Below are 27,265 nucleotides of genomic sequence, written 5' to 3' on the forward strand. Positions count from 1 at the left end.
TCACATCTACGAAGTGAAATGGAAGGAGGAGTAAACACTGTAATTAGAGGGCGCCATCAAGAAGAGCTTAGCAAGACTTGCTCTTCATCTCATACACTCATAGCACTAAAAGCAAAAAGGGACTCCTGCCAAGCAATTTGTTCCCTGTGATTAAGACCACAGTTTGAGGGAGTGCAGAGGTCGGCCAAGTGTCTGTTGTCATGAAGGAGGGGTGAGAAACTCGCTCCAGAGTAGGTGAAATTATATCCTCCCCACCTGTACAACGGCGGCGCCGGGGCTTTAATGTCAGTGGTAATGTCACCGTCACATCCTGTGTCCACATTTGACGCACTGTGGCCGTTTATTTTTCACCTTTCCAGGTGTATCTTTTGAGCATGTTGTTTTTTTAGCTAGTACCCTTTTAATTTTCCTAAATGAAAAAAACAAAACACTTTAATAAAAACTAATGTCATTACCGCCTCAATTTCTCACCTTATTATTTCCCTTTTGCCTCAAACTGGTCTATTATGGATGAGCACTCTGGGGACACAGTTAGATGTGTTACAACTGCTGTCGAGCACTGACCCTTGCACTCCCCTCACTACTGGTCACTTGTACTAATGATGATACAGGAACTTGATCTGCGCAAGCAGCTTCCAGTTGCACTCACTGTGAGTCACACTGGAAATGTAATTCATTCAGTTTCAAGTTTGACGAAATGGGAATGACAACAGTTGTAATGTTCCATATCAAATACTGCAGTTACCGGAGTTTTTAAAAATCACCGACATCTTTCATTCCATATGTATGTTATTTATAACTAACAATCCCAAAAAAAGACAGGCTTGTTTATAACCTCATATTTCTAGCTGTCTTAAATAAATGCACATTTGGTGAAAATAAAGTGACGCGGTGCAGTATAATTAGCCCATTATCTCCCGTCAGTTGGCATTTTAGTCAGCTTGATGGATTTCTCTGTCCGACCAGCGTGTGTGAAGGGTCAGGCAACCACTCCCGGCGTCTGCCACTGGACAGAGATGCTAACAGGGCCCTGACAGATCCTGTCCCTCCCTCTCTCTCTCTGACTGGGCTTAATTCATCACCTGGCAAACAAGACCGCCGGGTGCTACGATGGGACCAGACGCTCTGAAGCTGCTGCTCTCATACATACATGCATATGTATACAAGTACCCACAAACGCACGTGCGCACGTCGATGCACGGAATGGACCCATCTACACGAACATGTGCACTGCACCATCATCATCTGTCATGGTCTGACAAAACAAACTATGCATCACATACACATTCACATGCATGCTATATCACCCATCATAGCGTGTGACAAAACATAAAGATGTAACCGCACACACATACACACACCCACACACACACACCCTCACGGAGCATCTTCACTTATCATAGCCTGTGACAAAACATAATGAAATATGAACCACACACACACAAGCACACACTCATCATCGCACATGCTAGCGTGCCAAAACATAATGTAAAGTATGTGCCGCTGTAATAACATTGTGATTCACCGTGGGAGGTATTGCTCAAGCCATGGAACTTGCTTGGCAACAGATTTGTTTGATAGAAGCCTAAGTGCATTAGCAGCCCTGGTCAGAAAGGGTCTTGTAGGCAAGTGTCAGAGCAGCACGCGGTCAGCTGAGCCTCCACAGCTGTTGGCCAACTAAATAAGTTAGACCACTGTCAGATCCTCTCGGGACTGATACTGCAGCACCACAGGATCAACGGTGGCAGATCTCACCTGCTGACCTCTTAAGGCATTTACTCTGGGGAGGGGAATTAGTAAAGGATTTCTTAGGCAGTGAGAGTTACAGCATGTTTTTTTTTGGAGTTGATCAGTGACATGGCAAACACAACAAGCATGGAACGATCAGGGGGATTTGGAGGAGCTAAACACACAAAACAATCTGCACTTTTATCCTTGCTCAGTTTTGGGTTCTGCCAATTCTATTACCATATAAACTATTTGTGTTATAGGCCTAAACCAATCAATGTGTAGTGAAATCCCAGATGCCCTGTAAAACGGAGCGACCCCTCCTCATGCTGACGCAGGAAATGACTCTTAACAAATGGAAGTCATGTGGTATTTGCTTTTAGGGTGAGAAATTAACTCCGGCCAAAGCCATATCTCAACTGTTGTACACCTTCACTGTAATTCATGATGCACCCTACATGCTTTAAGAGTCACAAAAGCATATCCTTTATTTTTGGAGTGTGTATTAAAATGTCGACAAGATATATAGTCTGAAACCATAGAGCAAACCTCGGTGTTTCAATCAGGAGCCTGCTGACAAACCATCTGCACAAAACCGTAAACGTGTAGAAGTTCTTCAGGCAACGTTCCTTATTCCCAACAGAACAGCTGGAATTAACATAAGAGAAGGGACGTCTTTGCTATGGAGAGCATGAAGGTGGCATGGACACAGTGACAGCTGCCACTGCTGCTTAATATGATGTGGATTTCTTCGGAGCACTCTTACCTCTTTTCTGCATGAAGGTGAAGAGGTCGTCCAGAAACTCCTTCCTTTTGGGGTCACTGTCCAGCTCATACAGCTGAAAGAGAAAACAGAAGCTTATCACTTCCATGATGCACCATTCAGTATGTTATTGTCTCTGGAAGTGGAGTTTTTTCAGACAGGAACTACCGAAACTGTCCTTTTTTTCTTTCTTTTTTTTAAGTTTGCTTATTTATCACAGCAGACGATTGTACGGATCAAACTTTTTTGGAACATTCAGGCGTAGGGTGGTGTCTGGGTCGAGCGGGCCCACTTGCTGGAATTTTCCAGACATTGTCCTGTTGTATTTTCATATGGGCCCCAAGACACTTTCTGCAAAATTGACTTGGGGGCTGGCAGAAAAAGTACAGAGCAAAGTACAGCAGAAGTACAGCAGAAAAAAAAGCATTTGCTTTCTCATATACAGCCCCTCCAGAAAAGTTCATGAAAATCTCAGAGCTTCACAGCTTTAGTTTTAAATTTTTACCCTTCCAAGCATTGTAATGTCTGTCAATTCCAATATATAGCAAAGAAATATGCAATTGCAAAATTCATATCACGAGTATTCTCTATTTTTTCTGTTTAATCCAATTTGCAGACGGCTAGTTCGTTATGCTTGTCTCTGCGATGTTCTCTGCAGTAGAAATACTGACTAGTTCTTTCCTCTCACACATGCACAGAACATAGTGTGCGTGCATGTCAATGGCCAGCTGACCGCTGGCTGTTATCATTGTGGTGTGCTGAAGTGCAACTCCTCACAGACGAGGTGAGGCGACACATCCGTCAGTCTTTGTCAGTGCAAGTTCTTTGAAGTTGGAGTTTTCGGGGCCATGGAGATATATTTAGAGCTCCGCGTTCAGATTGCTTCAAAAGGTTGAACCGTTCACAATTTCCACTAGGTTGGCTTTCATTTAAAAAAAAAAATCATGCTGTTATGTAACTAGTGCCAAGGTTTTTTTTTTTCTGCCGTTCTGTGGTCACAGTCTCGAGGTGCTCACCTTTGCAAAGTCTCTGGAGGCCTCCCCCCTCCCTCTGCTGCTGTCGGCCTCATCCGCCCAGCCTGCACTCCCATTCTACAGCGGACAAGAGAGACAACACAGATCGAGTCAGTAAAATAACACATATACAGAGAAGATCCAGAAATTGAAAAGCATTGCAGTCGTTAATTATTTCTTGAAGATACTTTTTTGGGGGGCATTTTCTCCTTTATTTGATCATGGCAGGCAAGATAAGGACAGGAAATGTGGACACACAAAGTATGACACGCAACAAGGCCACAACCGACCAGGGGACGTTGCCTGGTTCCAAGTAACTGAATTAGTTGCGAGTTTTTCATTCTTGAGACTGCATTTTGAGCCCCTTCATTTAAATGAGATTTCATCAGGTAGACAAAAAAAAGTTCACGTTGGGCTAAGCCTTTAGGTTATTTACCACAACTGCCAAATTCTGCAACACAAACACATTAAAACTAATATATACTCAAACTCCAAGAATGTATTTTTCCAGGGGTTGGAGGAGTAACCTCTGGAGTTATTGTGCCCCTGAGCTCCCGTTTCCCCCTCCCCCTTCATCCTCAAACATCTCCATTTGACCTAAACCATCTGCATCTGGGCCCGCCCTGCCCCCACCCATGTCTTCCGACCCAGCTGGATACAAGGGCCCCCCATCCCTCAATCTTAACGCAGCTGTGATGGGTGGCCAAGTTCATGGAGTGTAGCTGGCTGTCAGGAGGGGCCAGGGGAGGATGGGCTGGTCAGTAGCCCGACCGCGCACACACACGCACACACACGCGCACGCACACACACACACACACACACACAAGAAAAGGCTGATCATGGCCGTGTGTATGTTTGTGAGTGCGGGGGGGGGGGGGTGCACAATGGCCCCACAAGACGGGAAGGAAGGAAAATAGGGGCAGAAAGGGGTGCACGGTATGTGCCGACCAGGAATGTCTCCTAAAGACAAAACCTATAAAAGCATCAGGAATCAAAACAAGATCCGTTTGGCGGGGGGGACGTTAATGGTTGCAGCCCAGGGTCTAGTTTCAACCGGGAGCCCATTGGTCAGTGGCAATTACATGGACTGAAACGAGAGCCAGGGGGCAAAGGTTGTCAAGGCCCCTGAGAGCAAGTCATTTTCACCCTCTCAATGTGTACGTGTAACGGTTGTCAACATTCATACTCGCCAAACAAATACCCATCAGCCATCGACTTGCGAACCCACAGCAAGTTTGAATGTTTAGAGTTATTCACAAAGGTGCATGCTACAGAATGATAATATTTGCCGTTTAGAACAGCCAAGGCCCTGTTGCACACATTCAAACTAAAATGTCACAGGGTGGAAAACCTAAATATTTGTTCACATTTTACACACACTGCTATCCTCTAGAAAGTGAGAGTTTTATCTATTTTAAGCAAATACATTTTTTTGGCTTTGCGGCTGATATCTTGTGTTGAAAAATGAATGTTCTCATTCCTTATCAAAAATACCTGTCGGTGTCAGCATACATTATCTGTAGAATTACAACAGGATCAGCATGTGAGGGTAAATATACAGTATGGTGCATCTCGAGGCCTCATAGACCTTTGCACACAATTTGACCACCTCTGTTAACCTTTAACCACTATAAATGATTAAAGCAGAAGATAATTCAGTGTGAAGTCATGTATAATCTCAAATGCTTGCTCTCGCATGAAAAAAAACAACAACTCTGCATTCAGCACCTTTTACGAGCGCTGGATGTTCCCCGTTCAATGGCCGAAACTCTGTAACCTTACTGACAGGAACCGAACAAGGAGCCACAGAGCTGCATGGGGAAAAAAAAGGCCATAATTTCTGCCTGTTAGCGAGTTAATGTGCTTCGCTAATATTGCACCTAAGTGTAATTCCAGCGCTGTGGACAGAATATCGTCAGTTAGATAATCCTTTTTGGGGGGAATGTGTCATCTGATTAGACCTTAAAAACAAATGCTGTGTGTGTCCAGTCCACACACAGACTAACTGTGAATGTTGAAAACATTTACTTGACACATGCTCTTATCCAAAGGGAACGACAATGAACCTTCCAGCGGTAACTGCCAGCTCACTAAAATCTGGTGTAACTTCAAAAGAACAGGCACTAGGTGCTGAGGAACTGGCCTTGGATTTGTACGGGGAACACAAATGTGTTTATATACAAGCCACGCGTACACGTACACACGTACACGTACATACACACACACACACACACACACACACACACACACACACACACACACACACACACACACACACACACACACACACACACACACACACACACACACACACACACACACACACACACACACACACACACACACACACACACACACACACACACACACACACATCCCTAAGGGACACTCTGTATTATGGGAGTGCAGGGGTCAAGGTGTTCCTGACATCAACAAAGAACAAAGGTCTAAAGTGACAGAACACTGTCCGGTCGGTGCCAGACTTTGGCTCTGTCCCCTCCTCTACTTTAAATTCAGTTTTCTGAGTTGCCTGTAGTTACATGAGGTTTGGTCAAAGACTTGATCCTTTGTGTCATGTTGTCATTGATTTTACACAGAACTTACTTTAAAAATGTGGTGGTCACTGACAGTTGTGAGAGATAATAGACACCGTCGCTGTCGCAAAACCGTTCAAATGCATCTATAGAAAACATGTCTGCTTCTCTAGCTGGTAAAAAAGAAAAGAAAAAAGCACAGTAATTGGAACACTGAAGCCGTTTATCATGAATAGACATGTTGGCTCTTGAATTGGGACCTTGGTCAGCTGAGGAATGTTAACACTATGTTGTTTTTGTCAAGTTAAGAGTGGATTGTGATGTTTCAGGACCACTCCTTATGATCAGTCAGCTCAGCCCCTTCATCACATCCAGCACTCCACCCAGAAATGACTTCTCTAAAAAAAGAACATTCCCCCACCCTCCTGACAGTCATGACTGAGATGTATAAGGCTTGGCTCGCCAGATGGGAGTCATGATTAAATGATATAAAATGACTGATGTGTCTCTTAAGGTTTATGAATTAAGAGCATCTGTAGATTTTAGTTGTTGAGAGTGTATGTATTCAACCTACAATTTCTATTAGGTCAAATGAAATTATAATATTCAAATAACGCATTAAACATGTTGGGGGGGGGGGGGCTATGCCAGTGGATGCTAATGTGTGTGTGTGTGTGTGTGTGTGTGCTGGGAGGAGAATGAACAGAAGCATTCATATATTTAAGCAGCCCGTGTTTCCTCTCTGTCTCTCTCTCATGCTGTCCGCAGGTTTACAGGCCAGGCGGTGGGTGGCCTAATCACATTATGGCCATACGTGACCGACTGGCGCAGCGCCAAATCAGGGATAACTATAAGGGTGTGCCTTTTTCCCCTCTAATTGAGATGAGCAGCAATTAGCAACGCCATCTCTCTCTGTTGCACTAAAACACCATATTTTCAATTGCAGCAGTTTTGAAAAAAGGACAACCTTTTTCATCTGCAGCGATTTTACATTCTTTGCATAACCACGTATCGGACAAACTGCGCAACGCACTGCTGTTGAATGTTGATGCATGGCCCGGGGGTAATTCTATGCAGCCATTATAGAAAGATGTCTGGAGTAGAGCCACCATTTTAGTGAGGCCAGGCATGCCGGAACAAGAAGGGTTAATGGCTGCTGCTTGGGGAGTGGGGGATGGATGTCATTGATTGTTCAGGATGTTGACAGCACTCCTCCAATTTGATAGTGGAGCTGTTATTAGAAGAAGAGGCTTGTTCTTAATAAAAGCATCATGCGATTTGCCCTTAGTCTTCCAGTAGGATATGGTGGGGGCGGGCGGTAGGGGGCTCAAATAGCAGCCTGCGAGTTGAGGGAATACCCCTCTTGTTGGGCTCACTTTGGCAATCATGTCAAGATAATAAAAGCAGGAGAAGAACTGGATCCAGAGAATTTCCCCAAGTGCTTTAAAAAAAGGTCAGAGGCATGTCGCATACTTTGTAGGTAAGGGTTGATCTTATTTTAAAGTAGGTCATTTTCATTGTATACTTAACAGGCTTATGACAAGCCAATGGGGTGGCAGAGAGAACAACTGACCCCCATGGGTCATGTGGAGTAGACATGACGTTTTGCAGCCCTTCGGTGCGATCCCATAGGATAAACAAGGCCTAAAGAAGAGAGCCACACGTCTCTGCCATATTAGTGCACCGTTAGCCTCAGCCATAGCCCTAACCCCCCCTGTGTTCCCACTTTGAGATACTGCCATGACACTGTGTGTCCCATCCCCACACAATGCCACACTGCAGATCAAGTCCCCTGGGCCACGGCCATTGAACAGTAGGCCCAAATCAATAGCCCTGGATGTGCAAACATAGGGAAGTCCCCAGCCCCCTCCGGACGCAATCTCGCAGCACACGTCAATACTCATCATCCTCAGCCATCCACCGCAACGCCAGGGAAACTGAGATAAGGGCCGCATCACTGCTCCCAGGGTGACCTCGCCCCTTCACCTCTAACATGACACCCCAACTTTTACTAACACTGTGAATGTTTCCATGGGAAACCATCACCCAATTGCAAATAAAGGAAAAAGAAAAAAAGTGTAAACAGCCACACCTAACTTAAATGAAAACAAAATAAATGCACCCACAAGAAAAATCTCTACGGCAACCCCAGGCAGCCGTAAATCAAGGGGTAACAAAATGTCACAGTGCTCCCAGTGCAAACTCCGACAAGGGGGACACAGAAAGGAGGGTGGCCTCGGTTAAATTCACCAACATTCCTGTACACCAGTAACAGGACCTCACAATAACAGGAGAGCCCCACTCATCCCACAGGTACTCTTAACATCTCATTCCTGGACTAATCTTTTTTAGCCAAATTGCTGCCTGTCAAAACAGTTCAGCGAGGGAAATCTTTTAAACAGACACGGCGGCAGTAATTTAATCGCAATCAAGGCCTCCAGCAAAAAGAATCTGGATCACAGCCAACCACAGTGATAAACAGTCAGAGAAGGGCCTACATGCTTGCTGAGAGGTTCAATGATTGCTTATTTTTGTACATTTAAATGAAAAAAAGGAATTAAAGCTCCTCAGGGCTCAAGTTCCTCTTTTCCCCCCAAAATGTAATAAAAACACACTGTATTGATATAAGAAAGATGGAAAGACCTTTTCATTTGTATTTGCTTTATACACCTATTTGCCAAGAGAAATGGATCTGTGATCGAAGCAGACATACAGTCATAAGAAAGTTTCCTCATCTACTAGAGAACAAGAGCCCTGATGCCTTTGGCTTAAGTCCGTCTGGCGAAATCTCCTTCGTGCTCTCACAGAAAGCGAATCTGCTTCCTCTCAGCATGCCTGTAAAAACCAGCATTGTGGGGGGCAGCAATCTTTAATCCAAATCAAATAATTGGGGCCTTGATCCCTCTGCGGGACCCCAGGAATCATTTATAGGGCCTCACGCCGCGGGGAGGGGGCTGATGGGTGAGGGGCGGGGGATGCCGGGAGTCGGGGCTGAGCGGATGGCCTCCTTTATCTGCTAACTACTGTAAAGGATCTCATGGTGAGCTGGCCATACGCTACCGCCAACAAAGGCTCTGGCTAATCGTGATTCCATGTGCATCGAGAGGGAAGTAAACCTCACCGCCACACTGGAACACATGGAAGAGGTCGTACTTCCGAATGGATCCACCGGTCTTTCTCTGCTCTCATTAAGAATTATTACGTGGCATAAAAAAGGTCACATATCACATGGCCGGCAGCAGAGAAACAGGGCCCAGGGGGCATGTCTGCCTCTGAGTGTCCAGTCATGTTTGGAGCTGGAAGACGATTCTGGCTCTTGGGGGGGAGGAGAGACAAAGTGGCGGGGATGAGGGGCTGAAATGTCCAGGGGCAGAGCGTGTTGCTACCTGCCCCAGCCTCAGCAGCGCTGCACTTCTAAACAGGCCACTGAAAAACAGGCCTTCGGGCACGACCACCCCTCCCTCCATTAATCACTCCAATTACAAAGCTGAAAAAGAGAAACAGAGGGGAAAAAAGAGAGGGGTGGGGTGTCACAGGTAAAGAGATTGACGGAGAAGAATAACCAATGTACACACAAACATCACACCTTTTTTTTTATCTCATCAAATTTTCAATTTCACACCCGGAGAGAGAGTTAGAGAGAGCGCGCTGTAACCAACAGGAGAGTAGAGCTTGACTGACACTAAATCTTTGGTTCCTGATGACGATATATTCTAATAGTGCTAAATGGACCGACCCACCCACCCACCCACCCACCCACCCACCCACCCACACACACACACACACACACACACACACACACACACACACACACACACACACACACACACACACACACACACACACACACACACACACACACACACACACACACACACACACACACACACACACACACACACACACACACACACACACACACACACACACACACACACTCTAATACATGTATGTACTTCATAGCTAGATTTGGTCTTTCTCTGTGTTATTAGGGCCCGAGCGCCGACCAGCAGAATGCTGGCGAATTTTCACTATTTCTTAAATAGCCCAAGCATTTCTTTTCACTATGTTCTGTAAAATAAAGAATTCATGCCGATTCCGGTGTGTGTGTGTGTGTGTGTGTGTGTCTGTGTGTGTGATCGGTCAACAGACCAACATATGGGTCCGACTCTTTGAGAAAGACCCGTGTCGGAAAGAAGGAGGTGGATCAGTATATATAGTACATGGGTAAACATGTCTGTTGGTAACTAACAAGTCTGGTTTGCCAAATAAACTGACTGCATTTGTTCAGCTCCAGCCCTTTCACCAAGACACCACATTCCACAGGCAGAGGCCCCATCCCCCATTACATTACTAGCTGGCCCCTTTCGCTCACACAAAAACGTTTATAGGCTGGTGTGGCCAGAAGTTCACACTCATTGGTTCAAAGACCCTTTCACAGGCAGAGCAAACATTTTAGTGAATTACATCTGTGCCACCACATACAGTACTCCACCAGTAAACCCTTTCAGGCCCCTTGAGAAATGCAGCAGTAGAATCTAGATGCTCCACGTATGCCCAGACTTGTATGGGGCCCCCTTGGTGCCCCCTCACAGATAATATGATTTGAAAGTTATTAGTTTTGCTCTGTGGAGTGTACAATGTCGGTCTCCAATACGCAAAGCACTTATCATCTAACAAACACAATATATAATTCTCACAGTGCTTTAAGTCTACAAGAATTGTACAAAACACCACACTTTCTGAGCAAGAAGCTATACTACCGCATTCAGGTCAGAGCAGCTATTAAGTGTTGGGTTAAAAGCTTTGGCTAAAAATACCTTGCATATCTCACATCTTTCAAAGAGCAAACATCCACTTCACCCCCATGCTAATGGCAGCTGGAGACATCACACAGACCTGATAGGCCTTTATACACATTCTCATTATACTGTCAGCGGCGGGAACTTGATACATTCACAATCAACAAAAAAAGATAAGAAACCTTCACTGCTATTAGGACACATCACATCTAATTACATATGAAATGACTAAGGTCACAACGCCTGCAGTCAGATGGGTAAATTTCTTCTTTGTCTGGCATATGGCAGCGGCGCAGATGTGTACGAGAAGGGGCTCCAAACCAGTCCCGTTATTCCCTGGGTTTCCTCCATCAGAGAAGTTGGTGTTATGACTATCGCTCTGAATCCGCGGTATCAAATGTTCAAACCATAAGCGCTATTCACAGCTTTCTGTAGTCTGATCGATAAGGAGCGATTTCTCTGTTCAGCGCCAGAGGTATCTGTTTCCTCTCAGCAAGCGTTAAGTGTGCAGGGGCATTCCACCTCTGACAGGCCAGCACCCCCCGGGGACACGAGCTTGGATGGTGCAGCTCGTCACGCATCTGGAGCTCATCTCCAGGGGCCGACTAGCTACTACATCTCTACAGCTATACATTCATACATACATATATACTGTACATACATATGTATATATATACTGTACATACGTATATATATATATACATATATACATATATATACGCTAACAGCAGAGATTCCACAAAACTGTGAGAGAACCAAACAAACGATTAGTGTGGGAATTATTGAACGAAAAATACAAGAACTTCCAGTGTCACTTCACTGCCATTACTGTGGCAGTTACGCAATCGTCATGCAGCCATTGTAAGCCAGCAGCTGTCAGGTTCACTGGTTTTAAAATGCCATGTTGAGCAATAGTAACTTAAAACGTATTTTATCATCGTCATACACTTTTTGACTGGATTGAAAATGAGGACACGGCTGTTTGTAACTCACCTCTGTACTCTAATGCAACCAGGACCGATACTCATATTAGTTATATGGACAGTTACTAAAACTCGCATAGGGTGGGCGATGTGGCCTAAACATTATTATGACGATTTTGATCGTCATAATCTGAATCATGATTTTCTCTCCTTAGTACGCTGGTACCCTCTCCATTTAAGAAATGAATATCTGTTGGTTGTAATGAATGCACAGGTAGTTTTCTGTAACAAGACTGCCTTGTATTAGTCATTACGGTACATTACGGATTTTGCATCACACGCTCCGTAGCGCTAGTGAATAGTTTAGCTTTTATCAGAAAACGATGCAATCACTGCAGGAAAAATATGCAAATAGTTGGTTTACATATCATCGATCAATGATATTATTGATGGAGATTTACCAATCATCAGTTAATTATTCACATACATTAATAACCTATCCACAGCCTCGGTAGCTATATTTACAAGCTGATCATGTCACAGTATATACTTCACAAGTTGACTCTCTGCATACTCACGTTTGGCAGGCAAATTACTACGCTTATTCAAATTTGGTTGACAGCCTCAAGATACGAAATGCCATTTAATCTTACTATTCTATGTTGCACTTCAGTCCATGAGGATGCCAAAAGTGCAAATCTGATGTTGAGGACTCTTGAAAGATTCCCATTGGGAGATCCGGTTGTTGTTGCAGTAGTAAATAATTATATAGTTAACAGAGCAAACAGAACAGGATGAAATAAAAGCAAATGCATACATTGGAAAAGTTAAACCAATAAATGCAAGGACACAGCATTTACAATGATTTACAGGTAAACAGCTGTTTGCACAGTAAATGATTCACATTTTCTCGTGCTTTTATAAATTTAATTCAGCTCCTGTATTGCACTGCATAGAATGACTTTTACCCACACCATTCAAGAAGCTGTATTTATTTTAATTTTTTTAGCACAATAACCAAGAACACATTCCGAGTTTGTGTTATCAATCACTTAATAATTGTTGCTACCAGTTTTGGACCAAACAATTACACACCCTCCGTGTGCTGAAAGCGCGGAGCTTCCTCAGGTTTTCTAATCACATTTATTTAGGGCAAGTAAACCTGGATGTCTTTGTTTGACCAGATGGCTGGCTAATCAAGACCGTCTCTGCTGGGGGTTGGGGCATCCCAAATCCGCCCCAAACATTATTGAACCATGGTCCACCTTAATATGCGGATATTTGTCCGAAAATAGTGATCCTGTGACATCATACCCATTATGCAAACTTCAGACAAAAAAAAGAATCACACTCTAATAGGTGCGTTTTCCAAACCAACACCTGCACAAGGAAAATGGCCCTAATCTTCCAGATTATATTTCTGTTGTCCAATTGCAAAGAAAAAGAAAATCTAAACCCTCATCACACTAAAAAGACGCAGCAGCAGTTTTGATAACCTTGATAATCTAAAATGTACCATTCGTCCAATAAACTGAAGTCAGTGTGGTCTGTGCTGTTAATACTTCAAATTTCCGAACCACTCTTTAATCATTTACCAACGTGACTTTTGAAATTATCGACTGCAGTTGACATGGTCCATAGTACTATTCACAGCGTGATTGTCTATTAACCAGATTAGCTAGAGGTCAGAGCCTGAAGTTGTTTTTTTTTCTTTTGTCATTTCAGTTCAATACGGGCAGTGAATCCAACGATGTGTGCTGCTAAAATCTAATGCAAACATATGGCAGAATATATGTAGTAAAATAATGATTGTAAATGAAGAGTACAGTCTGATGTAATTCTTTATCATTCATAAAAACGGCAACATGCAGGAATGAATGAATAAGGCCAGTTGGAATAAGCGTTGTTTTTTTCCCCTCCGATATGAACCTATCATCTGTAAACCTGAAAAACGTTTATGATTTCTAGGCAGTGGCTTTGACAGACAGTACTTACTGTTGGTTTCTTGTGATGATTGTGACGCTTGGGAGGGGAACAGCTCTGGGGGTTGTACTGCCCTAAATGTAGAGTGTAAATGTTGGAAGCTGAGCTGTGAACACATTGCTTTTAGTGTAATGTGACGTTTCCTGGGCAGCAGCCAAGAACTTTTTCCCCCCTTCTTCCTCCTCTGCTGGTGGTTCCCTCTTACGAACACATGATTACGCTCAGCTTGTGTTTGAAGACTTGGCAGACAACCTTAGCCACATGCTACTGTAAACTACATGGGATTTTGGCAGGTAGCGCAATGAGTGTGCAGACTGAAGAGCGCGCGGGCCAGAGTCAAAGAAAAGCCCTGTGCGTCTCTTTCATCTCCTACTCCTCTGCGTGGCTGTTTGCCAGGTCCCAGTCAGCTGCTGTGTTTACCCAAGGGCCTTGACACAGTGGCCCAGTTAGCACCTACAGGCCCCTGACACCAGCCTGGAGCTCAGCCAAAGCAATTGCAGCAGGCAGCCAAGAAAGCCACCAACAATAGGCTACTCTCACTCTTCACCTCTACACCTCCTCACCGCCTGGCCCTTTCTACGAGAAGCAAAGCTGAGGCCAGAACCTAGAAATACAATAGTTTCTTTATCTACAACTAAACGTTAACGCTGCGCACCAGCATAGCCGGGAGCGACACACGTCCGGTGTTAAGCTAAGGTCTGCTGAGGAGTGTAAGCTAGTCGCCTGAGTGGTATCTACCTTGTTTGTGCTGAATCATGCCCGCTGAGGACAGTCAATCTTTTGTGGATGTTCGAAAAGGACAAGAGGACACTGGTGGGATTTCTCCCCGTGCTGCCGATGGTCAATACTGACTGTGACGGTCAATGTGTTTTTGAGAGAGTGAGAATGTGAAAGAGAAAGAAAGAGGATGTGCAACTGAGAGCGCTGCAAACAGCTCTACAATGAAGCGACAGCACCAAAGCAATAGGTTAGAGACCCCTCATATCATTAGGAAAATGTGGCTGGGACGGTTTATATAGTGTATATTTAATAGCCTATACACATCGCGCACACAGGGTATACATCGCCCCCCCGACACATTTCATCCTAGCTGGAGAAAGTCGAGGCTGCAACACAGACACTTTGCTTTAGTTCACATATCTGACAGTTTGCTGTCTGGTAGGTCTTTAGATTGGGCCCAATCAAATTAAATTCAATTGATTAGTATCAGTTGTGTAAAGGTCAAACATTGTGAACTCCAACTAGAATGGATTTCCAAAAAGAACCAAAAACTACAAAATTACAGCCAATATTTGGCAATGAGTAACAGGCACTGTCAGGCATCTCCTTGCTAAGGGTGGACAGGTCTATCTACTATACCACAATAATATGCAGCTAAATGTTATAACAGCCAAAGGCATTAACATATGAACCTTAAAAAAAGCAAATTACCTCGACCAAAGACCTTCTTGTAAGTGCTAAAATATTACAGTGCTCGGCAAAAGAGCTGCGGTATGACTTCATCTACATCGAGCAGCCCTACAATGTGGACATATTAATGGTGCCACTGTAAATAGTTATGTTAGCAAAGTGTCTTTACACAGAATCAGTACTTTTTTTCTGATACCAACCAATATGTGTTGATAACAGGTAACAAAAGCTAATATCCGATTCACATGATAAGTTTGCCAGTTTTAGACAATTTCATTTATTGTACAGATGTTTGGCTTTATTTAAAAAAAAACGTACATTGCCTATATTTGTCTTCTTTTGCAAAATTATGGTTTTGTTCACAGCACTTTAAGTTGAACATTAAAAAAGGTATAATTTCGATTCCATATTAAAAAGCATGCATTGCAAGGACAACAGGACCGAAAAGATATCAAATGAAACAACGCTCAAATTAGTGGTGATGACAGTATTCAAAAACCTTAAATGGTTGTGTGAGAAATCATGTAAGAGAAGGTTAATTACTTCATACGCTTCATGCTGGAATACTCAGCTTGACTGTGTTCTAACATTTTAAATTGATCATAAATATCCTTTTCAAATGCCAAGTACAGAACATGCAGATAATTAATCTTGGCAGTAGTGGTGCACAGTTAAATACACAGTATATATCAGCACATATATGGTACAAGGACAACAGGACAGTGTGCCAAGGGTCACTGCAACGCACAACGTGAACAGTAGTGACAGTACAGAAATATATACTGTAAATGTGCACTGTATGTATCACTGCATGCAGTAACCCTATATAAAACTCGTGGAGACTTTGCTCAACAGTGTCATATGACCTTGGCTCCATTTCCCTGCAGCTGCCAAAGGCGTTGGTGGACGTCTTTGTTTCATTTGGCTATTCCCCTCTTCTCTGTTTGCCTTCATTAAAGAGCAGGTGTTGAGATATGCTGGGTGGGAGCGGTTGTAAAGGAGGAATGGAACCAGCAATGGTGTGGGGAGGGGGGCTCGTGGTTTCACTGCCAACTGATCAAATTACAACAGGCATCAGTAGCTCAGTTTCCATTAGAAGCAAGGAAGTCAATCCTCCAGGGTCGATTCGGGGAAAGAAAAAAAAAAGTGTGACAACTCTAATGGACATGCACCATTTGCATTTAAATGTGAGAACTTTTGCCTTTCAATTCAATTAAATGGAGAGGAGAATTGTAGCCCTGCAGTGACAATGCGCATGAGGGGTCATACAAAAAGGCATTTGCATGATGTTGCTCAGCTGTAAGGCAGACACTTCTCGCACAAAGGCAAGAAGACCTTGCGCTCCTACTAGGTACACTTTGGAAGGCAAAATGAATTGGGTGTGTTGAAAGGGAAAAAACATTTGTCTACCTCTCAAGAAGATGTTTCTGTTGAGCGGGAGACTGGTGCATGTAAAGTGGAATCTGAACAGGAGTAAGGAATTAGGGGCACGACGTCGCTCATGTCCATAATGCAAATCACTCTGACACACAGATAATAAACCCAACCGTCAATATAGCTGTCTTTTCAATCGCCGAAGGAGCTACAGACATATGGAGCAGGGGAAGCCCAACTATTGCTGAATTATAATCTTATTTTCTAAATAAATACAACGAAGACTAGTACTAAACAACCAAGACTAGTAAAAAATTGTTATCTGAGACATGGTGGATAAGTAACATCCACTTAAACAGGCAAGATTCCATAAAACTGTTTAGTTGAAAATATATTGCTTTCGTGGTGTGGTTCAAACACTTTGGAACACAAGTTGCTAAATGTTTTCAAACCACAGGACCACAGAGCTCCATTTGAAACAAGCTTGGTCCAAGTATTCTCCATGTAGGATGTTTGTGTGTTTTTTATTTCACCCACACTACCACAGTAGAGTGAAAATGTAACTATTAAGGTAAACCATTCCTCGTTTTGAGTAACACTGCCCATCGGGGATGCAAGGCCATGAATCCGAGAGTGGATATCCCAACAGTCTTGTGTGCAGATAGCATGTGTTTGACCAGGCCATGATGTGGCAGAGGTGACGGGACAGGGCCCACCACAAGAAGCCTCCTCCTGTCTGCCAGCAGCAGATGTGCCCTTTGGATCTCAGACAAATAAAAAAAAAGTGTCTCTGCTTGCACCAGTGGGCCCTCCCCATCCAGCTCCTCCCATTCAGACCCTTTGGCTTCTTCCTTTTTACAGCCCCTGCGACACTAAGGGAAATGAATTGAAAGATCACCAATCAGGGTCCCAACTACAAGGCGGACATGCACCCACCCACCCAGCCACCCCCATCAAACCCCCTGTCTCTTGCTGGGAGCCCCCGGTGGGAATGTTCACTGTTTGAAGAGTTAACTCTTTAATTCCGTCTGGAATGTTTCCTCTGGGTGGGGCAGTGTAGTAGTGTTGAGCCAGACCACTAACCCCTCTTACACAGCATCTCCTCCCACTCCTCCCACTCCCCCCACTCCCTCCCCCTTCATCTCCCTACTAAATTCAATACCTCTATTTCTGGGCAGGAGAAATCTTCCACACTTGGCTGTTAAGAGCAGGTCAGCACAAAATGAAGCTTGTGTTATAACAGGATGGTTACACCTTTGATAAATCTGAAACTGTCATATGCCAGTGAAAAATGGAAAAAGTCCCACCCCTAAGCATATGTTAAGTGATTAATATTTTATGTTCATATTGTCACGAGCTTCGTAGGAATTGGAGGCCTAAGATAGCAAAAACATGCAGACTTTCACATGAATGTATTTTAATGTGATCACCATAAACCAAACGTCATGCTTTCAAGAACAAAATTGTGTTGCTTGTGACTATTTTTAATAAAGCCGACAATTTTATTGCAATTAAATGTTCCCATATTGCCACAAAAACTGAAAATTGGAAGTTAGAAAATAATTACGCATCACTAATTGTGCAGTTGCGGGCCCTTATTTCCACCGTGACAGAAAATTAAACCAGCCGGGCCACATCAAGCAGAGAAGCATCAATCAGGAAAATGCCATTAAAAAAAAAAAGAGGGCAATCCAGATCCAAGAGCCCAGTCGCCTCCATCCAAGGTCTGCTGTCAATGAGGCAAAGCAATCCTCACACAGCACTGAACTACAAATATAAACTGAAAAATCCCAGAGGAACGCACCATATTAATGAACGTCTACAATACACCTCACCTAAGTCTGTGAAAAAAAAAAAAGTCTGGACAACCAAAACCCACCATTTTGTTTTGAGAGTTTATAGCATTTAATAGGAGGACATATCAAAGTAAAATATTTGCTTGTGTGTTTTTATTTCTCATTAGATTTGAATTAACCTGACAAATGACTTGAAAACATATTAAATATTTTACATTGAAGGAATTATATATATTTATGACATTCATTGCCCCTGGATTTCATCTCAGACCAAAACAAATGCTTTGTCTGCCACATCTCCGGCCTCCCTTCGGCCACAACTCCACCCTCCTGTTGTGGGCTTAGCAACTGGGCCACTAAACTCACAACAGGAAGTACAACTGCAAAAAAGTTTCACCACGTTTACACAAGAGCACAAAAAAAAACAAAAACACAGCGACCATTAGCTCCTCCTCGCATTGCCGTCTTATGCTACGCGGCAATGCTGGCGGTAAGCCGACTAGCAACAGCAACTTTTACCGAACAAATTCATAATATTATTATATTGGTAATTAATGACAGCAGGTTAACCCACTTTCTCATGGCTACTCTAGCCCGTCACTGACAAGTACACATGTGACATTATGTTCCCATCAAGTCATTAATGCGTCGAAGAGAAGAAAAGCCAGCTCTAAGTCAAGTAGCGCGAGCCCTTCAGCAGCTCACAGGGCTCTCCATCTCAGGAAAAGCCAGACTGGTAATGACTCTGCTCTTATCTCTTCCTTTGTCGGACGACTTTTTAACCGAAGGGACATGGTGGTTTCTTTGGTTCGAGGAAATTCCACCTGAGCACTTGGTAGCGGACACGCCATCTTGCTTTATAAGCATAGGGTGGGACTTACATGCACTAACATGCACACGCGGCCAGACCAGCTACCGAGACAAAGACCAGAGGGGCTCTGATCACAACAACACACAGAGAGGGAGTGTGACTTCCTTCTCTGCTCAGGACGCCATTACTCCACGATATCTTTACATAGAAAACACTGCATAGCCTTTAAAATAAGTTGTTCTTGTGGAAGGAATGTATGATATGGAAGCAAAAATTGAGAAAGACATGGAAGGTCTCCTGAAATGAGGGGGATTATAGCAAATAATATAAGCACAATCAGACACATTAACCAATAACCATCTGCATTGAGATCAGTGTTGTAGCTAAGAAGGTGGGTGCATTTTATAAATGAGGTTAACCCTTTAGTGTCGATGCCATTCATCACAAATGCCATTAGTAATATAATTGTGTAGTCATGAAGTCACCCGGATGACAAAGGGCCTGGTGCGGAATTAAAGAGATCTAGCAGAATTTAAAAAAAAAAAAAGTGTGTATTGTGAATAGGTGTTCATTTAAATTTAAAGTGTATAGTCCTTGACACACAAAGTAAAGGACCCCCATTTTTTATTGATGTACAAACCTATTTTTATAATTACAGTGGATTATTTTCTAAATGTACTTTTCCTCATTATGCTCAAAAAGAAAACGGCACATAAACTAATACCAGACTTCTTAAACAATTAAAAGAGGAGGAATGACTGTCATATGACTGCATTGTTGTCTCTGTTAATGTTAACAGCAGAAGTGATCAGACGGGGTTGAGGTTTTCAATTCCCTGTGTAGCTCAGCAGTTTAAACACGGTAGAGACAATACAAGACACACACACACACACACACACACACACACACACACACACACACACACACACACACACACACACACACACACACACACACACACACACACACACACACACACACACACACACACACACACACACACACACACACACACAAAGTTCTTGTTCTGAACAAGCACGGCAACATGATTTAATGCACCTCAGCCTTTGTCATTACTTCTCATCTGAACGACCTCCATTTGCGAGCGGTTTGTACAAGCAGGGCTCAGATGGTAATTCCAGCCTTATTACATCAGCATAACAGGAAGTCCAGTAAACAGAATGAGACTAAGTACACCATTTAAAACCCACTGACAGTTATGGCATGTGAGACACCAACAAGAAAAAGCAGAAACCAGGTCAGGCTGGCGTGTACAGGATGCACACCAGGCAGGCAGAGAGGCCTCCTGGTTCCCACAGCGACACCGCATGAGACACATGGTGACGTGACGCTGGGGCACGTTTCTCACAAAACCCAGCGCACAACCATTCTGCAGCAGTGGGCTGATGCACCTTGTTAGATTTGTTCCGCATTCAAAACTTGTGCCTCCATCTGCTAAATACGACGTCCTCCTCAATTATCATAAATGATCCATAAACTAGGCAAAGCATTCCTGCCTCTAAAAGCTCACACGCATTCCTTATCGATCTCTGCACTGCAGCCCCGCAGCTCCCCACTTCCTGGCTGGTGTGTTGCTTGGGCGACAGCTAAATTATGCAACAGCACCGGCTCAACAGATAGACAGCCTTCAGTCCCTCAGCAGCAGAAGCGGGGCTTAAGGTTAGCAGGTGATGGCAGGGCTCAATGGTAACATGTGCCCCATTACCCCCAGAAACCCGGGTGGACCTGTGCTCTTATCCTGCTCTCTTGTGACATTTAACACATCCGTCGACCCCCTGGACTAGTCCTAACTTCTTCTCCCCTTGCCTCGGCAAGTGAGCTCTCCTTTTGCACTGATTCTCTTAGTCTGAAATTATGTTTTTTCCTGGTTTGCAGAATCTCCAGATCAAAAAAATATCTAATCCGACCCAAATGACAAACTATGAATCAGAATGCAGGGACTAATTGAGCCTGCTAAATACATTAGCTTGCAGTTGTGCATCTACGTTATAGGCCGTTACAATATGAGAAGTAATGACTCATTCTGTGTAATGTTAGGTATTCTTAATGCAATTTTCTTCCTTGAGTCATGGAATATCATAACACAAAAGAACGTCCCCCATTGGAAACAATGAAACCGTGGCCACCAACGTGTCAACTCAATGCCTGGCTGCATTCCTAAAACCTACTTTTCAGCCCTATGACGTGACGAGAGAAGTGCACGTACGAGTAGGAGTTTTCTATGTCTTGTGTGGCTTTGTCATCACTCTCCCTTTGTAATAACAGCAATGCAAATGTGGACACGCTCTGCTCACTGCCTCCATTTTGTCTCATTTGTGAAAAAGGCAAAATTTTGCACAGGGACAAACTGACTGTGAACATAGAACTTGTTAAATGGGAGCCACCGTATTCACACACCACCTGTGGTGTATATATACCACATAGTGTCCCTCGTTTAAAACGCCCAGCCGATCCAACTGAAGCAATCACCACCAGTATTTATTAGGACATAAGATACAATCTGTGCTCTGCAGGCGTGATTAAAGCTCTATTAATCGCTGAGCGATGATCACAAGGAGCCTGGGGGTCTATGGACGTGTGTGTGTGTGTGTGTGTGTGTGTGTGTGTGTGTGTGTGTGTGTGTGTGTGTGTGTGTGTGTGTGTGTGTTTGTGTGAAAGCTAGCAGGAGGGGCGGGGCTGGATTACAGGGGTCATGCAGCCTCTGTCCCACTATGGTGGAGGCCAGAGTGCTGAGGCCGACCAGTTGCCCGCCCCGGCTCTCTCTCTCTCTCTCCACGTGATGGCTTTGTCCATCCCCTTTTTTGACAATTATTTACTCTGCTGTTTGAGACAAGGCTGGGGTCACCACACATACATCACTGACATGAAAACACTGGTTACCCGTGTCCGTCCAACCCCCCCAGCTGACCTGTACGGGCCCTCACCACTCGCATAGACCCAGAACACTCAGCATAGGAGCATAGGACGACAAGTCGCACCAATCAAACGGTTGTCAGTCAAGTGCTGCTGCCGTTGCTGCTGGTTGCGGCAAATGTCATACAACTAGGCGTCGCATCCTTTCTACAGAGGAAAACAATGCCTATTCACTTGTATACGCGCACAGACACATCATCTGAGAAATATGAATCATCACAGTCATCACTGTTATTTGCTTGAAATGTTAGTGAGCCACCAAATGGACACAGTTACTGTGTTCGTGTGTCTGTGAGCTGCCCTGGGGTTTAATCAGGAGGCCATTTTTATTATGTTTATATTTTTTAAATATACTTTTTTATATACACTTAAATGTGGTCTGCTGTGACTCAACAGGTATCTCTGTCACAACATGCACACACAGGGCACTTTGCATCCACCCAGTGTGACTGTAAATGTAAATGTTCATGTAAATGGTGCTGCATACATTTGTCTCCTTAGCCAGTCATCTCATCTCCTCTCTGTCATTACTTTTAGTACATAATAAATGTGCTTCAACCATTATTATGGGGGGGGGGGGTGGTATTTGTGGCATCTGCCAGGCTTGTCTCTGGCCTCTTGAAGACAATGACATCAAAAAATCCACTGTCCCCCTCCCCCTACAGCAGTGTGCAACCTGAAACTGCCTGAAGAGATGAGCAGTCATTAAATACTGCAGAGCTGACATAATGACAGGAAAGATAAAAGAGAGGAAACAAAAAAAAAGGCCAGACCAATTCTCATCCTATAATGCCTCCCCCAACCACCCCCAACCCCCTCAGGCTCAGCCTACCTCTCCCAATAAAAGACGGCAAGCCGCGGATTGGGCGCTGGTCAGCTACAACTTGCTGCTGTGATATTCTGTTCTGACGACATTTGCACAAAGCCTGGCCATCTCGCAGAATAATACCCCTCCACACGGGGAAACAATTAGCTGCCGAAACAATGCGGCGACACTCCACTTAAATTAATACAATGTTATGGAGCAATGTTTTTTATTATCTACAGCAGACCAATGTTAGGGCACAGGCTCAAGTTAATAAACAATAATAACAATAAAAGCACAACTACTATAGCTCCCTCTCCCACCACCTTTGTACGACTGCCTTACTGTCTGCACCGCGTGTCGTTACCAAATGACCGTGCTCTGAAGCTAAATTTGGCAATGTGTTCTAGAGAGGCGCCATTCAAAGACATTTGCCTTTAAATAGACAGTAATAAAATCCAGACATGTGACAGACCTGCACCCTCAGCCCACTGATCAAGCACAGATATGTCCTCTGACACTCCTCGCTCCTTTGCAACGGAGGCTTTTTATATCATCCACGGGCAGTGGGGCTCTCTTTAACTTGCTATGTACCCAGGTATGATGCTAAACCACATGTAGCTCAGCGCGGTTCCCAGTTGGCATTCCAGCGCTCTGTAACACTGTGCTGAGGCAATATTTACCTCCAAGAGAAAGTGAACTTGGCACACAGCCGAAACTCTTGGGCTGGGAGTGGGGGAGGGGGGGGTTGCTACTGTGTACTACAGCCAACCTTCCCACCCACCAAAAAACCCTCGTGCTGACCCGGCCAACCGCCCACAGCCTCACAGCAGCAGCCCTGCGTGCTTAGCCTGACTCTGCTACCTGGATCTGAGCCAAATCACAGCCTGAGCAAAGTGCCAAGGGGGATAGAAAAGAGGGAGACACACACACACACACACACACACACACACACACACACACACACACACACACACACACACACACACACACACACACACACACACACACACACACACACACACACACACACACACACACACACACACACACACACACACACACACACACACACACACACACACAGACACAGACACACAGAATGTGAGCGTAGAGGGAGAGAACCAGTGAGCGTGGACACATTGCGCCTCAGCCTGGCCCTCTGCCAGGACTCACTTAGGAGGATTTTGAGCCACAAAAGCCAATCGGCGGTCAACCCTCCACAGAGATTTGAAGTGTTTTTCAAAGACACTGCCGGGGAGGTTTGTCCAACAGTCAAGATTAAGCAGTCACTCACAGCAGGAGGCTGAACTGAGAAATCAAAAAAACCACTCAGGACAGGGATTGGTGAACAGTGAAAGGTCTGACTCATTTGGGTCACAACATGGTTTAGATGCAACTTTGTGTAAACTTTCTAATTTGAAGGAAAGATAAGGCAAAAGGATGGGATTGACACAGTCCTGATTTAATAAACAGAGAGAGAAACCAGATTTGGTTTTGAAGAGGGGTTTGAAGACGTAACTGGGGAAGAGACCAAAACAGGAACTGATGTAATAAGGAGGAAACGGCATGACAAGGAGCCAAGGCAACAGCACTAACCTGTCTGAAGTGATCTTCAAAGCCCCAGTCTGCCTGTCCATTCGGAGAGGTAGCAGAGTGAGGCCCCGCAGGAGACAGACCCTCGTCAGGTTCCTGCTTCACTCTGACAGGTGGCGACGCAGCCCTCTGCGGTGCCGAAGCAGAGTAACTGCCAAACGGACGGGCCTGGATGCGCGAGGCGCTCTGCTGCAGAGCGAGGGTCTGCTTGCGGAGAAACTCCAGACCGCTGGCACTTCCCTCATCCTCATCGCTGCCCTCATCTCCCTCCATCATCTCATTGTCGTCATCCTCGTCCCCAGAATCCCGGCCTCTGTCCTCGTCATCCTCTCTTTCCGAGTCCACACTGCTCTGATTGGAGACGCGGGGGGGCAACCCGACACCGGGGACGCCCCCCCCGGCCAGGCTTTTGCCCATGAAGCTGGCCCCAGAAGCGCGGGCAGCTGCCAGGATGGCTTGCTGGGCAGCAACCTGCTGAGCATACATGATGTGGGCCTCTCGTAGCTTCCTCTCCTTGCGCTCCATTTCCAGTCTGGCCTGCTGCTGGCGCTGGAGTTGCTCCATCACTGCCTCCAGCTTCATCCCCCCTGTCGAGGTGCTCTGAGGAAAGGCCACACCAGGCTCTTGAGACATGCTGGGCTGTAGGAGGAAGAGAAGGAGTCAGGGCCTGCCATATACTGAAATCTAATGGGGAACATGCATCACTCCCCCCCCTCCCTTAAAAGAAGAAGCGCTGTACACACTGAAATAGGGATAATTCACGTTAACATTTTTTCAAGTTGTAACTCCTTGCACTCTTTCACATAATTCAACGTTGGAACCAAAGGGTCTTGGCTGAGTGCCACTGGCTTAATAAGTCGGGAAATCTGCAGCAATAAATCTGAATCACATTTGCTAACACAAACAGTGACAGTGTGCACACTCCTGGAAGCGTATATGGGCTACAGAAACAATGAGGCAGGAAAAATGAATGAGCACTAACGTAAACAGGCATGTCATGCCAAACCTTTATATAAAAAATGACTTGCACAATCGTAAAGAACACATTTAAGGTTTTCTGTGAGGCCACACATATACACATGTGCAGGTAAAATGAACACTCCTAAAAGAAGCCACCTAAAAGAAAAAAGGGGCGAAGAACGAAAAGATACAAGGAAGATATTTGTCTCAATTAATTAAGTTTAAAGTATTAATGCAAATTCATATCAGTCATTTTCTCATGACGACTTTCGGCCACACTTTTGAAATGCCTCCATCGCAGCACAGAGGGAATAACTGCCCCCAGCTACTGTAACTACTATAAAAAAAAAAAATTATTGTTCAAAAGTGATTTTTTTCTAAACAGTCCACAGCAGAACTGACCTCCGGACAACTGAACATCAAATCTCGGCTACAACTGAAAAAAGAGAAAAAAAGAGAAAAGAAGAGAAAAAAAAAAGCTTTTCCGCATTTGGCTGGTTGCCACATCCTCAAAAAACATACGTGCAGGACGTCAGCGCAGAACGTTTCAGGAGAAGTTGACGCACGAACGAGCCAAACTATCAAATGAAAGTACTTGTCTGTTCATTGTACTACAGTGGTGTAGTTAGACTGTGAAATAAGCTTAAAAGGCGACCTACCATAAAAGGTCAAACTGGCTCTGAGGGGGGTTTTCTCCTGTCGAAGCGGTGACGTTGACTTGTCTAACTCCTGTCCGTTAACAGCCGACGCGTCAAACTGCCTCTGTCGGAGGGTTTGGGGTTTTTTCGTGTGTGGTTGTTTTCTCCCCCTTTTTTTCTTTCTTTTTTTTCCCCCCGGACTCGCTTAACGGCTCAGAGAGAAGGTGACGGGGCGCCGAGCAGCAGCGCGACTCACCATTTGTGCCTTACTACTGTTGGAGTTGTCCACCATCCCTCCTTCCTTCCTCGGCTCTATCCTCCTTCTTCGTCCCCTCGTTTCTGACGCTCGGTCAAACACTTGTAAACACACGCGCGCGCGCGCACGCACGGGCAGGGAGGGGGGCGGGGCGGTGAGGGGGCGGGGCGGTGAGGGGGGGTGAGCCCTGCGACTGGTCCTCGAGCAGGAAGGCGCTCTTTTTGTTTTTTTCTCCCCCTCCGACCTGTCTTCCGGGGCCGAGCTCTCCGAACGCGGCTCGGCTCCTTCCTCGTCTTTCCCCGCTGCTTTGTTTGTTTGTTTGTTTGTTTTTAATACGAAAGGGCACCGACAGGAAGGCAGGCCCGGGCTCGTGTCTCGCAAAGCGCTGAGGTTACTCCCTTCTGTCCCTCTCTTCTTCTTTTTCTTTCCTCCCCTTCGATGGACCCCCCCCCCCGCATGGCGCACATCAGCAGTAGGGCCCGCCCAGCGACGGCAACAAGTCTCACAGCCTGCTCACTCGTGGTTAATAGTTTTCTACCTGTCTTCTTTTTTCTTTCTTTTTTACAAATTTATGTATGAATACACACGCCTGGATTGGTGTAATAAATGAATTCAGTAAATGGAGCTATGATGGAGCCCTCTACGCCACAAGATCTCAATACAGCAAATGTCTGTATAACTTACAAGCCATTTAACTCTGGACCTTCTGCTACTACATGCATAACACCGAATACATTCATCAGTGTTATAAAAATATACATTTATGATTTTTTCGGCGGATGCTACAATACATGACGAGTATGATGCAATGTTTAAATGAAATACAGAAAAAAAGAAAAACACCCCACGGGAAAGGTGCGTGACTGTGACGTACATTAGTAGGTAATGTATTGCGTCGGGGGGTGGTTGCACAGCGCAGCTCCATGCTGCCCCCTTGAG

General features: G+C 44.8%; 1 protein-coding gene across 4 annotated transcripts in view; it reads right to left on the minus strand.

Annotated features, from left to right (window-relative positions):
- LOC118302306 (AT-rich interactive domain-containing protein 3B-like) overlaps positions 1–26,471 on the minus strand; it is a 49,536-nt gene extending 23,065 nt beyond the window's left edge. For 3 of the 4 annotated variants that reach the window (XM_035628343.2, XM_035628340.2, XM_035628339.2), the window contains exons 1-4: positions 26,327–26,471; positions 24,476–25,111; positions 3,508–3,582; positions 2,495–2,567 (exon numbers count right to left, since the gene is read on the minus strand). In XM_035628343.2, the coding sequence (XP_035484236.1) occupies positions 2,495–2,567; positions 3,508–3,582; positions 24,476–25,111; positions 26,327–26,362 (820 nt within the window). In that variant the 5' untranslated portion in view covers positions 26,363–26,471. Of the gene's footprint in view, positions 1–2,494; positions 2,568–3,507; positions 3,583–24,475; positions 25,112–26,091 lie in introns of all 4 variants that reach the window. The other variant, XM_035628342.2, reaches the window with a different exon arrangement.
- Between the last annotated feature and the right edge of the window lie 794 nt (positions 26,472–27,265).

The sequence above is a fragment of the Scophthalmus maximus genome, chromosome 4 (genome assembly GCF_022379125.1).
Source record: "Scophthalmus maximus strain ysfricsl-2021 chromosome 4, ASM2237912v1, whole genome shotgun sequence".
Taxonomy (NCBI): Eukaryota; Metazoa; Chordata; class Actinopteri; order Pleuronectiformes; family Scophthalmidae; genus Scophthalmus; species Scophthalmus maximus.